This window comes from Drosophila tropicalis, unplaced genomic scaffold (genome assembly GCF_018151085.1).
Source record: "Drosophila tropicalis isolate 14030-0801.00 unplaced genomic scaffold, ASM1815108v1 contig_4, whole genome shotgun sequence".
Taxonomy (NCBI): Eukaryota; Metazoa; Arthropoda; class Insecta; order Diptera; family Drosophilidae; genus Drosophila; species Drosophila tropicalis.
The window spans coordinates 2202502-2219635 of NW_027172862.1; the positions used below are offsets into that span (position 1 = coordinate 2202502).

The 17134-nt window shown below is 39.0% G+C and overlaps 1 protein-coding gene across 5 annotated transcripts in view; it reads left to right on the plus strand.

The window, feature by feature from the left end:
- The window catches only part of nAChRalpha3 (nicotinic Acetylcholine Receptor alpha3), a 91905-nt gene that overhangs the window by 35984 nt on the left and 38787 nt on the right, over window positions 1-17134 (plus strand). For 2 of the 5 annotated variants that reach the window (XM_068285320.1, XM_068285319.1), the window contains exons 3-4: window positions 3813-3907; window positions 4240-4851. In XM_068285320.1, coding sequence (XP_068141421.1) covers window positions 4797-4851 — 55 coding nt within the window. In that variant the 5' untranslated portion in view covers window positions 3813-3907; window positions 4240-4796. Of the gene's footprint in view, window positions 1-3812; window positions 3908-4239; window positions 4852-15574; window positions 15912-17134 lie in introns of those variants that run through there. The other 3 variants (XM_068285318.1, XM_068285322.1, XM_068285321.1) reach the window with 2 other exon arrangements.

Below are 17134 nucleotides of genomic sequence, written 5' to 3' on the forward strand. Positions count from 1 at the left end.
TTCAATTTGAAATGTTGATGCCCGATGATTATGTTGATGACGCTGCAGCAGTAGTAGAAGTGGCAGCAGCATTTCAGACTTAACTCTGTCAGCTCTTGGAGGTACTTGAGTCTCAGTATCTATATATGTGTTGTCGTCGTTTTGCCTCATCGTCGGTGCCGTTGCGACTGACTAGAAATGCAAAGCACATTGTTAACCCCACTTCATTGAGAATGCTAATCGCACTCATTACACGAAATATGCATGTAATAATAGCAAAATCAGCAACAACGACGCTCAGCAACAGCAACAGTAGCAGACGAAGCGGCAGTGCCGCTAAGCATGCCAATGAGAAAATTTGCGAGACAGCGAGAGCGAGAGAGAGAAAGATAAAGGCAATGTTAAATGGAGAGAGCAAAATGAAATTTAGTTTCAAACATGCCGTTGGCCAATATGTTTGCAATTTCTAGTTGGTAAAGTCATAATATAGTAATCATAGCCTACATTTTGGCGGCATACATCTTAGGCTTTTGTTTTTTCTGCGTTTTTTTTTTCTTTTTGAGGTCAGAGGTCGCTGGTGCCGCTTGTAATGGGCGCCTCATTATGAGCGACAAAAGGCCACTGTCATGATGATGATGCTGATGACTGAAGCAAATAGAAAGGGACACTGGGGGCAGGGAACAAGGATGAAGATAGGTTGGTTGGTTGGTTGGATGACTGACTAGCTGGTTGGTAGAGCGTTTGTTTGTCGGGTTTGGGGGCCTAGGCCAACGGAAGTTGTCAGCAGGTCGCAGCTCGTGTCGTTGTCGCTGGCGAAAAATCGAATTTTTCTTTTGCCCTTCTCACATCTGGCAATGCATTTAATATGAAAAGACAACAGGCGAGGACAGAAGCCTTGCTCTGGCATCTGGCAAGGACAACGCCCAACGTCTTAAACGCTGTCAACGTTGGCTTTTTCAAGCTTCAAGTGGCAGGAGAAGCAAACGAAAGGCAACAACAACAACAACAACAGCAACAGCAGCAACAAAAAGAAAGAAAATGCCCCTGGCACATTTTTGCTCCTTCGTCTTCGTCTTCGTCTCTGTCTCCATCATTGTCTATACATTTCGTTTTGCTTCTTCATCTTCGTTGCCGTTTCTATCTCTTGGCGTTTTTGGCCATCGCTGGAAAAGTGTGCGGCTGTTTAAATTGACACTTGGCATCTTTTGTTGCATCAAAAACGTGTCGTTCTTAAGGAGAGGAGCTGCTGCGCCGCCGCTACTGTTGTTGTTGTTGTTGCTCCTTCTTAGCTTGTCATGGCACCTGCAGGCGTGCCTTTTAAATATTTGACAGTGCTTGGATAAGGTCAAAGCGAGGGAGAGAGGAAGAAGTGTGTGTGTGTGTGTGTGTGTGTGTGTGTGGTGGGGGATGGTTTGGTATTGTTGTAGTTAGTCGGGTATAAAGACACTCATGACATTTTCCCAAATTACTTCCGAAAACCTTTTGAGTTCTCCCCATCGCCCCCACTCATCCTTGTTATCCTTAGTCTTGTTCTTACCTCACTTATGTATTCATTCATTCCTATTATATTATGTTTGCCTGTTTGCCTGAACGCTGAAAATTCAACTTAATTGAATTGAGAAATTATGTTGCATACCTTTATGGGGCGAGTGAAGCCGGGTACAAAGTAAACATAACATTTCCTAAACTCAACTTAAGCAGCAAAATTAGTCCCTTAGTATAAGGGAATAACCATTTTGTGTTTTTTTTTCACTTAGAAGTTGATTTTTGTCAAAGTTTCAGGACGAGTTGTGTGCTTTGTATTAGACTTTGTTACCTTAACTAGCAAATATTTTCATTAAAGACACTTATATGTGATCCCAATACGAATATAATAACAATCATAATATCATCACCAAATCACAAAACTTAATTGGGGTATTAGCCTCTTCACGACACACACTTTCGAAAGCCTTGGAAATTTCATGGGCAATATATCGATTACACAGATCATCGAAAAGTGTTTTAACCTTAATAAGTTTTTGTGTGTGTGTATAAGGGTGACGCTGTACTTAGTTTTTGTCTGTCACGTCAGGTGTATTTGCAGCTTTTAAATATAAGAGCATTTGAAATGATATATTTTATAGTATTAATTGAATTAGCAGCTTATATTAAATAGAATACATTATACAAAAACCAAAGTAATTGCCCGTGCGATGGTTGCTTGATTAAGATGAAGCTGCTTAAGTTACATTTTTTGGGTAAAGTTCTGAAATTAACCAGAGGGCCGCGGCTAACTTCAACCGCGTCAAAGTTTGTATACCCTTGCAAGTTCTTTGCTACTCTTTCCTTAAGTATAGCCGTCAAATAACGAAGTAATTAATGAAAGTCACTTTTCCAACCGACTGTTCCTATGGGAGCTATGTGACATAGTCAAACGATCTTGATAAAATTTTCCACAATCGTTTATAGGTGTAATTAACTCACCAATATTAAATTTAACGACAATAGTTTAGAAAATAACGAAGTTATACAAAAAAGTCACTGTTCGTGACTTTGCCGTTTGTATGAGAGCTATATGATATAGTGATCCGATCCGACTGAATCCAAGTATACAACCTGTGCAGTATATACAAGCCTTTCAAATTTCAACTCTATAGCTCTTACGGTCTAAGAGGAGTTTGCGTTGATCCAGAGGGCCGGACGGGCATGGCTATATAAACTCGTCTCGTCGTGCTAATCAAGAATATATATACTTTATATGGTCGGAAATGTTTGCTTCTATGCGTTTCACACTTCTGACCAAAAGTAATATACCCTTTTTGCAGGGGTATAAAAATCTGTAAAATTTACCCCAAAAAGTATGCTATATTCGACTCGTGCAAAGAGACAATTTTTTTTAAACAGGACATTCTAAGACCTTTCTAAGATTCTTTGATTCTCTATGGCTTACTTTTGTTTAATAAAGTCGCCAAACATAATGTAAGTTTAAGCGGTTTATGTAGTACATATTCCATTAACAAGGAATTTCAGATACAACAACCCTCGAATAAAGTTATTTATATATACTTATATACTGCATTTACTGTTGTGTGACTTTTAGTTAAAACTTTATCTTCAATTACTTCAACAAATTGATGGGGGAGATCGAGATAATCAAATTGTTTGAAGAGAAGTTCTATTTGCTTCTATTTCTGTTCTGTCTTGTTACTCTGTTTATTAAAAAGAAAAATGCAGTTTGATAATGAAATTAAGGACCAAGTCCAAAATTAAGCTGAAAATTACTTTGCAAAGTAAAAGTTTTGGTTTGGTTGTGATGTAAAGCCAAAAAATATTCCATTGCCTTGCCATACAATATTCGTTTGAGTGAAGTCTTTTTGTTTTGGCCAAGTTATTAATTAAATTAACAGGGCCAAAGAAGAGAACAAAGGCTGGCAAAAAACTTTGAGCACCTTATTCGATCCTGGGGTTCCTGGGCAAATCTCAAAGGCCAAAGTAAATGAATTATGATGAAATAAGCAATTAAAATTCACAAAATGTTTTGTTTTATTATGATTATTATTTTATTTCTTGTGCAAATTCAATTTGGGGTCAAAATGAAAAATTTTTTATAATTAAAATGAATTTGCATAAACAACAAGAAGTATAAGTAAAAAAGAAAAAACAAAAACACCAACCAACTTTGCCATTCCCTTGTTTTTGTTGTCTGTGTACGTGTGCGTGTGTGTGTGTGTTTGTGCTGGATAAGAAATGGGATAAATGAGATAGATGTAGAAGCGGGAGGACATTTGAAGATTTTTTTCTTTTGTTTTGAGCAACTAATTAAATGTTTCACTTTCATTTCATGATTGCAGCTTTCGACTGGGCCTATTTTGTAGACGGAGCGAACAAAGGACCTAAGCGGAGGAGGGGGCACAACAAACAGGAAAGGCGAACAACGAAGACAACGGTCAGAATTGGGAATTAAAAAATAAAAGAAAGAATGTACCAGGATACGCAAAAGCGGTTTCCGGAGCAGCGACAGCAGCAACAGAGGCCACAAAATATTAAAACATTTAAAGAATTTTAATCGAAAACTGCCAAGAAACAAATATATATACACACACATACATATATATATATATATATATATTTACAGTTAATACAAATATATATATCTTGTAACGATATACATAACAATGATACATAACTTTAAAATGTTATAGATACACTTGTAGTATATATATATATATATATATATATATATAGATATAGATAATATATATATATATATATAACTAGACAGGAAACAAGAGCAAAAGAAGAAAGTGCAAGAGAAACTAACAAGTAGATGTGGATGTTAGACAACCGACAAAAAAACAAGTATTTCTAATAATTATGTAAATAAATGCTGCCAAATCCAGGACAACAACAAAGAGAGATGCATATAACGCACAACAATAACAACAACTACAGCAACTCCAATAATAATAACAACAACAACAAGAAAAACAAAGAAAAAAGGAAACGAAATTATTTATTAACTGCTGCGCTTGCGCCCATTAAAGTCGAATCAACTAACGTAACTTAAGCCCTGCCCCTCCGCCACCATCATAAAAGTCACCTCAGCCGCAGTCCTGCTTTTCCTGCACACGCACACGCACACACACACACACAGACACAAACACACACGCACATACCATCACGATCAGCAGTAGCACTACCGGAAGAAGCATCAGCAGCACCACCACCGCCAGCAGCAATATCATCACCAACAACAACAACAACAGCAACCACCACCACAACCACCTCTCGGCCAACAAACAAAACAACAACAAAAGCGTGCAGAGGGAAATGAGATGAAGTGGTTTCAAGTGACCATAGATATGATTCTTGTGCTTTCATTTATATCAAGTAAGTGGTATCTCATGCTTATATATTTATTAGCCTCTAGCCTCGACCCACTGGCCCCTAGTCCAAAGAAGAGTATCTATCGAGTGGCATTCAAACAAAGCCCAGACCCCAACCCACACAAGCACACACACACACACGAGACGCAACGCAACGCAACAGAACAAAACACAACAAAAGCAATCGCATGACATTCGCCCGATGACATCCACTCAACACTTAAACCATTCTCATCGCTCTCTCTATCTCTTGTTGCTAATACCAGGAGCGAATTGTCTCTGACAAAGTAAAATATAAGCGTTCATTACCCATATCTACATTGGATCTATGCTTAAGGGCGTAGCCAGGTATGGACAGGGAAGGTTAACTGACTCCAAAATGGCGTCACCCTCAATTTCAAACATGTTTAATTCTCTTTTTTTTTTGGATTAAACCAAAATGTGTATTCTTTTCTAAATTTTTATTTAATTTTCGTTTTTGCTGAGTTCCTTGGATTCCTAAGATAGGAGATTTAAGCAAACAAAAGTAAGTGCAGCTTTTAATTTTGCTTTGCTACAAATTTAATTGAAATCAAAATGGAAAATTAAATCTATAATTTCTAAAGTTTCATTTCAAATACAAATTAGTTCCAGATAGTCTTTTTTTCAAACCACAAGATTTTATTCCTTAAGAGTAGTAATTTGTACATCTTTAGAATGGTGACACCAAAAAAAAAAAAAGATAATTAAAATAAGTTAATAAGTTGCTTAAAAACTTTAAAATCGACTTGGAATAAATAACTCCTGATAGGACTTATTGGCCCTTAGTGAGACATATTGCCACTACACAAAATTTTACAGAGTTTTTGAAATTTATTATCAACTTGAATAGACCTAATGCTGAGTTTGGGCTAATTTACTCAGGTAATGGGTTCAAGTACATCAAGAAGTTTGAAAATTGAAGAAATAATGTTTAGAGAGTAACGAAAATTGGATTTGTCATACGTATTTTATTTTAGGAATTCTGAGTAGGGATGTAAAACTATTAATATGGAAAAAGTCAATGAGCCTAATGACGAATTTAATGATGAAGCAATATGCCATTTGACTGGCTTTTGCTAGTTTTATCGTCTTGGACCGTTCCTGTTTCTGTGTTTGGCTAACGTCCTCCATCATATCCATTGAAACCCACGAGTGCTTGGAGTCTGTTAGAGGTGGAGATGTGGCGGAGACACTAGCAATGGCATTGTGGGTGGTCCAAGTGGATGACACATATATGTACATATTATTCGTGCGAAGAATTGAAAGAAACAATAAACAAAATTGGCTAAAGCTTGTGCTTTTGCTCAATCAATTTTGTTCAGTTTGTTGCTCTGAAAACAGTTTTAAACTATTAATGATTCAACTGACATTTTGTCTAACATCAGCAACAAAAATATATTTTTAAATTTACGACAGAAATAAACTGTATTTTGCTGGTATTTTGGCTTTACTCAAGTTACTTGTAAGTTTGTTTGCTCTTTGGTATGTCTATACTTTAGATTATTTACAATTTGCATTGGCTGACCGTTTACGCTTACATTAAGCAGTCATTCTACAGGGTATTTGTTCCGTTTCTTTTGCTTCTTTTATGTTGGTTTTAATGTTTACTAGACATTCTGTCTGAAAGTGTAGATTTGTAACAGATGTCACACACACACACATACAGAAAGAGAGCTTAAGAAGAATTGTCCACTTGGTCTTTGCTTCGATTCGGTTTCACTTTTAATGGCGCCCAAAAAAAAAAAAAAAAAAACGGCAACCTAAAAATGAAAATAAAGGCTACTGCAAAACTAGCACAAGGCAGCCACGCCCACATGGCAAAAGATACCAAAATGCGACATCTGTACACAAAGATACATATTATGCTGACACACACACACACACTCACACAGACATTTGGGTGCGTGTTCTCGAATTGATATTTGGGGTATTCGTTCAATGCGCTGAAGCTTTTCCTGCTTCGCCTGCAATTAGAGGCCATTTCCCCGGCATATATAAACAGCAACAGCAACTACAAAAGACATAATACTCGTACATGAGTAAACAAAAAAAAGAAACGAAAAGAAAAAAAATAAAGGAGATGAACATACAAAACCCATACATACAGACACATAAACAGACCTTCTTACATATAGATTTATTCAAAAGTAAACATAAATCTTGAATCGTAAAATGTGTCTGCGCCTCGTTCGCTTTTCCTTTGGTTCGCTTTTCTTTGGACGTTTTCCCACTTAAACAAGCATCGAGTTTCTTTCGATTTAAAAACCCATAAATTCTTTTCTTTTCCTTTCGTTGTTTCTTGTTGGTTCGGTGTTTTTTTTTTTTTTCGGTTTATATTGGTCTTTACATGAAACAGGCAGCAAGCAGTGCTATGCAACGGCCTTAAGGTTCGAAAGGGAATCAGAAATTCGCCAAAAATCCCGAGCGCCCAAAAGACGAGGCAACACAATTTTTCATGTCATCATTTTTTGGTCGAACGGAATGAGAAAGAGAGAGCCAAACATAAATATAAATGGCCGTAAAGCACGCTATACTCACACACACACACACACACAAACAGAGTAAGAGAGAGAAAGACACATACATGCACTTGCATCAATAGGTCTGCCTCAAATGGCTGCTAATGCAGCAAGCAGCAGCAGCAACTGCCACGCTCCAGTTTCCGCTTTGTGGCCATTAAACGAGCCACACACACACACACACACACACACACACACACAAAGAGTGGCATAAACATACACTAACACCCATAACCCTGACCAAGTGAGCACTTTGCCACTTCTTCACCCACCTACTCTATTCCCCCCTCCTGGCTCTGAAAACTTACCCCTCAACAAGTTTGTCTCAAAAACGAACAAGAAATTTTAGTATCTCAAATATTTTTCATTCAGTTGATAGATGACTGCAAAATTTGTCATTTTCTACGATTGTAACCATTGGGAAAACTATATAAATGAACTACTTTTAAGAATAATGATAAACAAATTTCTTCAAAAATAAAGTCAAAATCCATCAATTCTTTATGTGGCTCAAACCATGCCTACATATGTATGTATGTATGTAGATCTGTTTAGCAATTTACTATATTAAAATCGTTTGAAAGATTTTTTAACTTGACGAAATTATTAAAAAGTAATATCCTTTTTATTTCTGGAAAGTTTATAAATATCTAAAAGACATTGTCGATCGTTAATACTATCACACCCTTGGATCTAAGCAAATGATATGAATTAACTTGTAAATTGATTGACGACATTCCATTAACATTTAGCATCAGGTAAAGAATCGAAAATGTTCTGGCCGACGATAGAATTACTTATCCCAAAAGTCAACTTTTACACTGCTCTTTGACTAGAATGTTTGTATATAATCTTGCTAATATTTATTTAAATTTTAAAATCAAATGCAATAAGTTTCAGAATATACAATGGAAATTACAAAGACAGACTTTGTTTAAGTTTTAACCAGTTGATTTTATGTTGATTTTGACATCTTTGCCGACATAAAGAGAATAGTGGTTAGAGTATATACATTATCAGCATTAGCTTATATAAGAAATTCTGTTTTGCTGCTTTGCAATTTTTCACTCTTAACTGCTTTATCTACTGTGATACTAATGTGCTGGGCCCTCTCTAGCCACTTCCTTCACGGCTGTCTATCTATCCAGTCTATGCTGGGCTCCTCTCCTGGTCCTGGTCCTCTAATGCAATTGCCACGCCCCTGCGGCTGCACTTACGTGGCACTAATATAGAAAAAGTGAAGTGCTACGACAACGATGACGACGCCACTTGCTCAAAAACGGGGCGTGTCCGTGGCAGCATTCCCTGTCGTCTTGCCACCATGCCACCCACTCTGCCCTTTGCCTTCCTCCCTACACCCACTTTTATCCACAGTCAGTGCGACAAATTCACTGCAGTCGTTGTCGTTGCCGTTGCCGTTGCTGTTGCTGTTGCTGTTGTCTCCATGGCCATGGATGTCCTTCGTCCTTCGTTCTCGTCGATGTCGCCTCAAGTAGAGCAAGCAACAGAATTTGGGTCGCCATCCACCGTCGTCGGGTGGCTGCAATTTTTTGGCATGATTCATGACCGCACCATGGCAATGTCGTCTACGCGCAACTTAACACACAAGAGAAGAGACAGAGAGCACAAATGATAGGCAAGGAGATAGTGAAGGGGACGCAGATACAAATAAACCATTGGGATAAAGACAGATACATGAAATTTTCAGCATGTGGGATGGCTCACTGGCTGGCAAATGCCACCAAATCATGCACAATGGGCTACAATCGAACCACCAAGCCACGAAAGCCTCTCGACTAACTCAAATATCCATAACTTTATTTCTTATGGCTGTATTCAACACATGGCCACACGACGCTACGAATGTGCCTAAAGAACTTGATCTCACTTCATTTGATTTGATTCTCGTGTGTCCTTGAATCCATGCAATTAGTTTTTAATCGAAACAGATAAACTAAATTCCATACACTCTGTAAGCTGTAAACTGCACTGTTCCTGTATAGCCAGTGCAATTTATTGAAATTGCTTTAAGCGAATTCGCTTTTCCCCCCGCTTCTCACTCTGCCATCCATTCCCTTTCTCGTTTTATTTTATTTTATTCGATGCTTTTTATTTTTCCAGATTTTGCATCGTAAATTCCCCACGTGCATCCATTGTCCAAAGAGTGAGAGAGAGAAAGAGAGAGAGAGAGAGATAAAATAGTAGAGTAGTTGCAGCTTGGGCTCTGTGCGTTTCCTCTGGCTGCCATTGTTATTGAAAATTGATGAACATACTCGCACATCCACACACACACACACACCCATTAGAGGGGTGATGAGAAATGGGTGGAGGGGGAGAGAGGGTACAGTTGGTCGAATGAAAGTGCAAGGAAAATTATTGCAGACAACCCCCATCTTTGTGTGTTGTAAATCAGGCGAAAGTAAAATTTGCCAACAAAAAAGCTAAATAATAAAAAGAAAACCGAACAAAGAAAGCCAAAAAGTGTAGACCTATTTTTGAAATTTAATTGCAATAAACGATATTAAAGTTTGACAATAAGAAATTTTGCAAATTTTTATAAAGTAAAGTTAGATAAGTAGAGTTGTCTACAATAAAAAGGCTCGCATTTTATTACAAGGTAAAGAAGATTGAAATTAAAGTAAAAAACAATATTTGGCGTTTCCTATCAGTCAACAAGGTATGGCTAAATAACTTAGACAATGACAATCTTCCATGGCTAGCTTAATGTGTGTTAAGATCTTTGATCTGTTAAAGTATTCATGAGTATTCTTCATGACATAAGCAATTGCAATGTTCAGACATTATGAACAATTGGCCATTCAATGTTTGAACAACAACAATAGAAAGAAGCTCCATCGATTGTCACCATTTGTTGACGTTAGTCGACTATTGAAAGCTGCTCACAGTTTCCACGATAAATCTTTAGAATTTCTCTGGACTTGTTTTTTGTCACTGTATACTAAGTGAAACTATTTATTATTCGCTTCCCGCAAGTGTATAATAATGGTTGGAAAGTGTGTATTATTTATATGTATTTGTGTCGTATAGTACGTGTACACACACATACAAATCATATCGCTGTAGAGAACAATTTGTGTGATATATTTGAAACAATTTTTGAAATGTTTTTCGTACTTGACAAGTAGGAAACATTTCTTAGTAAGCGCTAATTCTGTTAGTCTTACTCACTAGCTTGCCTCATAACTATCTAGCTCTTCTTGCGATTAAGAATAAATTTCACATTTTGCTGTGCCACCATCAAAAGGGAAGATACGAAGGGGTAACGATTGTGGACCGCGTGATGGACCTTGTGCAAAAAGTCATTGAAAACTTTTTCAGCTCTTAAGTACACTTGCCCTTGCGCCCTTGCCTCTTACCCTTGTGACTATGTGTGTGTGTGTGTGCGTGGGCAAGTGCGTGGGGGTTTTAATAAACTTTTCAAATGCATGATTGATGATGTTGATGTGGCCCCTTCTCTCTCTCTCTATCTCTTATCATTACACACCCTTTTCTTGTTGTTTCCGTCTCACTCTAACCATCTAGTTATCTCCCGTATACATATATTTTTTTTGTTGTTGTGTTTTTGATGAAAGTTTCATTTTCGATTTTGTAAACGAGTCGCATCGTTTGCCATCGCCTCGCTAATTGTTGTTTGAAAATGCGCCAAATGTAATTACACACAAATGAAAATGCATTGAAGAGAAATTTGTGATTCACACACACACACACTTATATATATAGCAATGGAATAAAAGGCTTTTGATTGATGCTGAATGATTGGGAAATGGGCATGTGATTTTGTTTTGTTTGATTGAATGGAAATGGAAACAATAACCTTCAATTTATTTTGCGAAAATTCCAAAATATATCAGCGAATGAAATAATACAAAGCAATTTCGAGCACTGCATTCTGGTTACCCTTACAATTGCCACTAATATCTGTCAATTGAATCGCAAATATTCTGAAACTAACTGTAATTATATATAAAAACCAGTTTTATCTGTTGGCAAAAGGAGTCGCCATTTGACTCTGCGCCAACTGAAATTATAAAAGCACTCTTGACTAGTAAGTACTTACTTACTTACTTTGCAGCGATGTTATTATACTTACCTACTCTTGCATGGAAGTTTCTGTGTGACCAGAAAATTGGGTTAGTTGGTTCTCTTGGACTCTGTCTTTTGGGCGGGTCAAATGTGTTTTGATAAATGAAGTTGTTGTCGCTGTTTCTATTTTCAGCCAAATGAGACCAAGCTTGAGGGGGAACAAAAAGCGCCGTAATAAAGTGGGAAAGCATGACAAACCGCAAAGGAAAAGCAAACGGCAGCCAAAAAAAAATTGTATAATATAAAAAAAAAAGAAAAAAAGGATGCAGCAGAAGTGACTTCAACGGAAATGACAAAACGAGCTGCTGCCATTTCAGCTTTATTTTTCCCTTTTTTTCGTTGATTCTTGCCTCAGCTGAAAATTGCATTTATCTTCAAGTCGAGTTTTTCTCTCCTTTTATTTGTTTTCTTATTTATTTACGTTGCATTTGCTAAGCTCTGCCCCCAAAATAAAGTGAAATGTAGGAACGACACTCACACACACACACACACACATACAGAGGCTAACATTTGGTGAGGGTGTGTGTGATTTTATTACCTTCGCCTATGTCCATTTTGGAATTGCGCCCGCATGGCCCATACCCATCAATTTTCGTCATATTCATTATCATCTGTAAGATGTAGTATTAAACTTTAACCCATAACTTTTTGGCAACATATCTCAGCCATAACTTGAGATTTTAGTTCACATTCCTGAAGTTAACCCTCCTTCCTTTCTTTCCTTTCTAACTTTCATTCATCGTTTTGCCGCTTCTCTGGGAAACTTTTTGCTAAAGTGAATACTCTGGACAGAGCAGCCACCTACACTAGCCCACTACTTCTCTGTCTATCTGTAGAAGGATTCTATATGTATATAAATAAGAGTAGTTGCCAGCAAAATATTCACCTATAATTTGCCTTCCCAACTTCTATAATTTAATTTAATTTCAACTCATTTTGTGTGTGGTGGCAAGAAGGGCAGAAAGTGCAAAAAGTGTTGCCCGTTTTTATGGGCTCAGGGCAAAATCACCGCAAGGCTTAGCTAGGCTACCAAGCAAGCAACCCAAACCCAACCAAAATACCAACACACATACCAAAAGTAGGAACAGCATACTGACTGCTGACTGCTCCGTGCTGTTGGCTTGCAGCACTCAACGCTCCTTAGGGCCTCATGCATATTCAAAGAGCATTTCATGAACCTCATAAGCATGATACTCTCTGCCTCAACCAATGTAGTTGCCCAGGACCAGCTAGTAGCCGGCCCAATGGCTCGAGCCGGTATACCACACGCCACATCAAGGTGTCCGTATTTGTAGCCCATAGCCGTATTCATGTCCGTGTCCGTGTCTATTTTGATGGTGTTGGTGTTGGTCCTACTGTCTATCGTGCTGTCAGTGAATTGTAGGTGGAGGCGTTGGGATAAGATGCTGCTCACTAAGAACCTTGCTTACTTATTGAAGCCTTTTCGTGTCGGTCAGTGAAAGAAAACTTTGCTCCTTAAGTGGTTTACCTGGCGTCTTTAGTGAGTGACGTAAGAAAAAATATGAATCTCATTTTGATCATTCGCTTTCATAGTAATGAATCTTAAAAGCGTAATTTAACTGGTTACTCAATTCGATTTTCGGTTTCGGTAACTTGAAACTGATCAACTAACTTCTTTGCTAAGGAGAATGGGATGCGAATGGCATAAAATCACATAAAATATTCACAATCATGTGATATTTTCCGTTTATGCCATGGGGGAAATCGTAACAAATCTGCTGCTGTTACATAAATTTACATTGTCAAAACAATTACATAGAACAATTTTGGTCTGATATGGCCAAATAGCACGCAGAATAACCATATATATACCAGCAGCACGAATAGTACGAGGACAAAGCGTTAAAAAAAAACCAAAAGGGGGAAAGAGTGAGACTGAACAGTGTGAGTGGGGGACAGAGGATTTGCAGGCATGTGAAATATGAATAACGCAATAAAAACGTCTTACAGATGCGTGTGTGTATATGTAAGTCGATACAGGAATATTACGAGTACGAGTGTGTGTTTGTTTGTGTGTGCGTCCAGGGGTAGAGTAGCAAATACAATTTGCATCTCATGACTATACAGTTACAGATACATTTACAGATGGATGTATAGATACAGATGGCAGAAATACTACTACAGCTCTACACATGACTGGCTGCACATAAAGTGACAGTTACATTTGTCCCACCACATTGCGTGGTGTTGCGTTTGGTGAAGAGGTAGTGGGTGCGGGAACGGATACATTTGTAGATACTCACAGATACTTTACGCCTGATATGCTGCAACTCATTTTACATACAAACTGCATTTTTGTGCTCAAGACGCTTAAATGCGGTTCAGGTAACCCAGAGGGTAACCTCCTCGATCTCCTCAGCCTTAACCTCATCCGGTTCTATTACCATTTGTATTTGTTTATCAAAGCGCTAACTCTAAACCCGTCTTTTGCGGTGAAAACCCAGCGAGAGGGTGGCAATGGAATTTGTTGCCAACTGATGCACTTGAGAGCTCCGGATTTGTGATGTATTGCATTTTACGGCTTTCAACTTGAGTTTATTTTTATCTAGTTATTTATATTTACCCAATGTCAACATAAAGAGACAGAGAAAGAGAGGGCGACAAACTGAGAGAGAATAAGAGAGAGGGAAGCTTGGTGAAAAGAAAAACATTATTCATCATATTTTCAAGTAATATTTGCGTGTTTAACTTATTTTTCAAAATTACTTTAACTGAATTTGTTTAAGACTAACAAAAATCAATAGATATTTAAGTAAGAAACGAAAGATGCTGATTTTATCGACAGAAGTGCAAAATTTGAAGTATTTTTTGAGTGTAAAGTCGATTATTTCATGTATGTCTCTCTGAAATGTACAATTTAAGTTTTCAATTATTTGTAATTGTCTATCTAGAGTCTTCAGTGTCTGGCGTGGATAAATACCATTTATTTTAGTTTAAGGTTTCAACACATTTGAGACAGCTAAATTTGTTGGTGGGTCATTAGTAGCCCACTTAAATGGAATGACAGGTTTCTTTTTTCTTGTTTCACGTATTTTGTGTTTGATGTGAAAGCGTTCTCAATCGAAAGTGTCGATAACTTGGCATTTTGTAGCTTACCTTTTACCTGACATTGACAGCCAGCAATCGCAGTCTTAACCACATAAACTGCTTTCTCCCTGCCCCCCTGACCCAGCTCCTTTTAATGCCGCTGTCAATTGCTCATTTGTCTTCCGGCGGTTTTCCGCGCGTGAGTGTGTGCGTGTGTGTGGTAGCATTTAAAAGCCACAAAGTGCGCGGCAAACAAATCAATTTGCCATAATCATCAACTAACAAGGCAAAAAGCAAAAGGACGAAGAGCAGATATGCCAGAGGAGCATAGAGAAGTGAAGAGAAGAGAATGACGATGAGATGAGAGAATGCGATTCGCTACCATAAATGAATGAATCCTGCAAGGAAGCCAGCGTTGACTGACAGACGATGCGTGCAGCAGTGCCAATGCAATTACATCCTGACATACGACAAGTTCTTCCTCTTGCCTTCCTTTTCCACTTTTCAAAAGTGTTGGCCATGTGCGGGGCGGGGGCTGATAGCCCATGTGAATTGGCAGCAACAGCGCCAGCAGAGACAGAGACACGAATTCGCAATTAAGTGATTTTATGGTCGCGTATTTCAATTTATTGCCAATCGAGCGGAGCCCTTGGCACCCTCGGCAACCCATGGCCCTCAACCTACGTTGGCCCCTTCTCTCTTTTACTCTCGCTCTCTCTCTCTTTCTCTCTCTCTCTTTCTCTCTCTCTGTTTCTTTTGGTGAGCCTCTCTCTTTCTATTCACGTTGACATGTTTTGGAGGGGAGATTGGATGGTTTCCTCTTTTATTTTTTTTTTTTTTTTTACATCCAACATTAAACGATATTAGATTTATGGCAGCAGCAGCAGCTCACATATACACGTCACACACACACACACACACACACACACACACACACACACACACACAGACTCCCACACATAGAAATTCTCCAGTGCGGTCGCGTTTTGTTATAGCTCCGTAATTAAAAAAAAAAAATCGTAGTTAAGAGGACTTAACTAGATCCCAAATCTGCGACGAGAGAGTCTCCTGTATTTTCCCTGTTTGAAAGTGATAGTGATATAGCAATTGTGTCCCAGCAAGGTGCTAGTTGTGCTTTTGGTTTTTTGGAGTACCAGTGGTTTGGTGACCAATTCGGGCGTAGCGGGGTTGCCTCTTACCTCCTGCATCTGTGAGGGTGAGGTGAACGTAGCTACTCTTGTTAGCATCTCTCCACATTCCTCCATCAGCTGATTAGCAGACCTGCCGGACCACCCAAACAACATAGGGCCCCGCATGTTAACAGCTGCCCTTAAACTGTTAACTTGTAGCCTAGATCCCTACCAGCCGAGAGGTAAGCCGAGCTTTTCTCCAGCGTAATATTCCCCCTTGTGCACCATAACGCGGAAACTGTAAGGGCACCTGCAAACAAAGTTCTAGCCGCCATCTGGTTCCAGCACCCCGTGGCGCCGGGGGTAGCGCACCAGTTGCTTAAGCCGAATTCCCTGGTTCAAATCCCGGCGAAGGAATCGGCTAAAATCCCCCCGTTGGCTCAATAAACCTAAACATATATATTCTTTTTATTTTTATTTTTAATTAAATAAATTGATATAAATTTAAATTTAAATTGAGCCTGTACCAAATTCTCTGCATTGCATACAGTCTGTGCCAAGCCGGCGAAAATTCGCCTCTGGCGGAGCGGCAAGAGGCCAAGCTTAAAGGATCGGTAGAGGTATAGGTTCAAATCCGGTGTTACACCTATATTTGTTTCCTTCTTCTTTTTTTTGGTCCCACTTTTTTTTCTGGTCCCACTTCGGCCGAAGTAACCTTGGTCTACTGGTCAACGCTTTTAGTTTTATACTAGCTTGGATTTAGGCCACCGAGTCGGGGCGGTATATCTCCCAGCCGTCGTCAGGAGGAAATTCTTGGCCACCGGGGGACTTGCGTACGTAGACCAAGGCATACTGGAAGCTGAGTACGAATCGGCGTTCGGGCGACGACCTATGCTGCAGCGGTCTCCGCCACAGCAGGGAGTCAGCCAACTTGAAGTGGAGAGCCAAAAAAAAGGAGGCTATTGAGCAAGGAGGTGGACTTTCTCCTAACCAATACGGATTTAGAAAGGCAAGATCGACGATAGACGCGATAAGCACAGTTGTGGACACAGCCAGAGACGCCATATCTGGTAACAGATGGAAAGGGGGTACCAAACAATACTGTATGGTGGTGACGCTCGACATCAGAAACGCATTTAACTCGGCTGAATGGAGTCGTATAATGGGCAGTCTGGCTTCTTTCGGCGTTCAGGGTAATCTGCTGCATATAGTGGACAGCTACTTCACAAATAGGCTCCTCCGATATTCGACAGTGGACGGCTCGGAGGAATATAGTATCTCTGCTGGAGTACCACAGGGTTCAGTCCTGGGACCTCTTCTGTGGAATTCCATGTACGACGGAGTCCTCAGACTAAATTTTGATCCGGGCACACGCATAGTCGGCTTTGCTGATGATATCGCGGTGGTGGTAACAGAAAAGGAGCTTGCAGTAGCGGAACAAAAATGCAACAACGCCATTGCAACT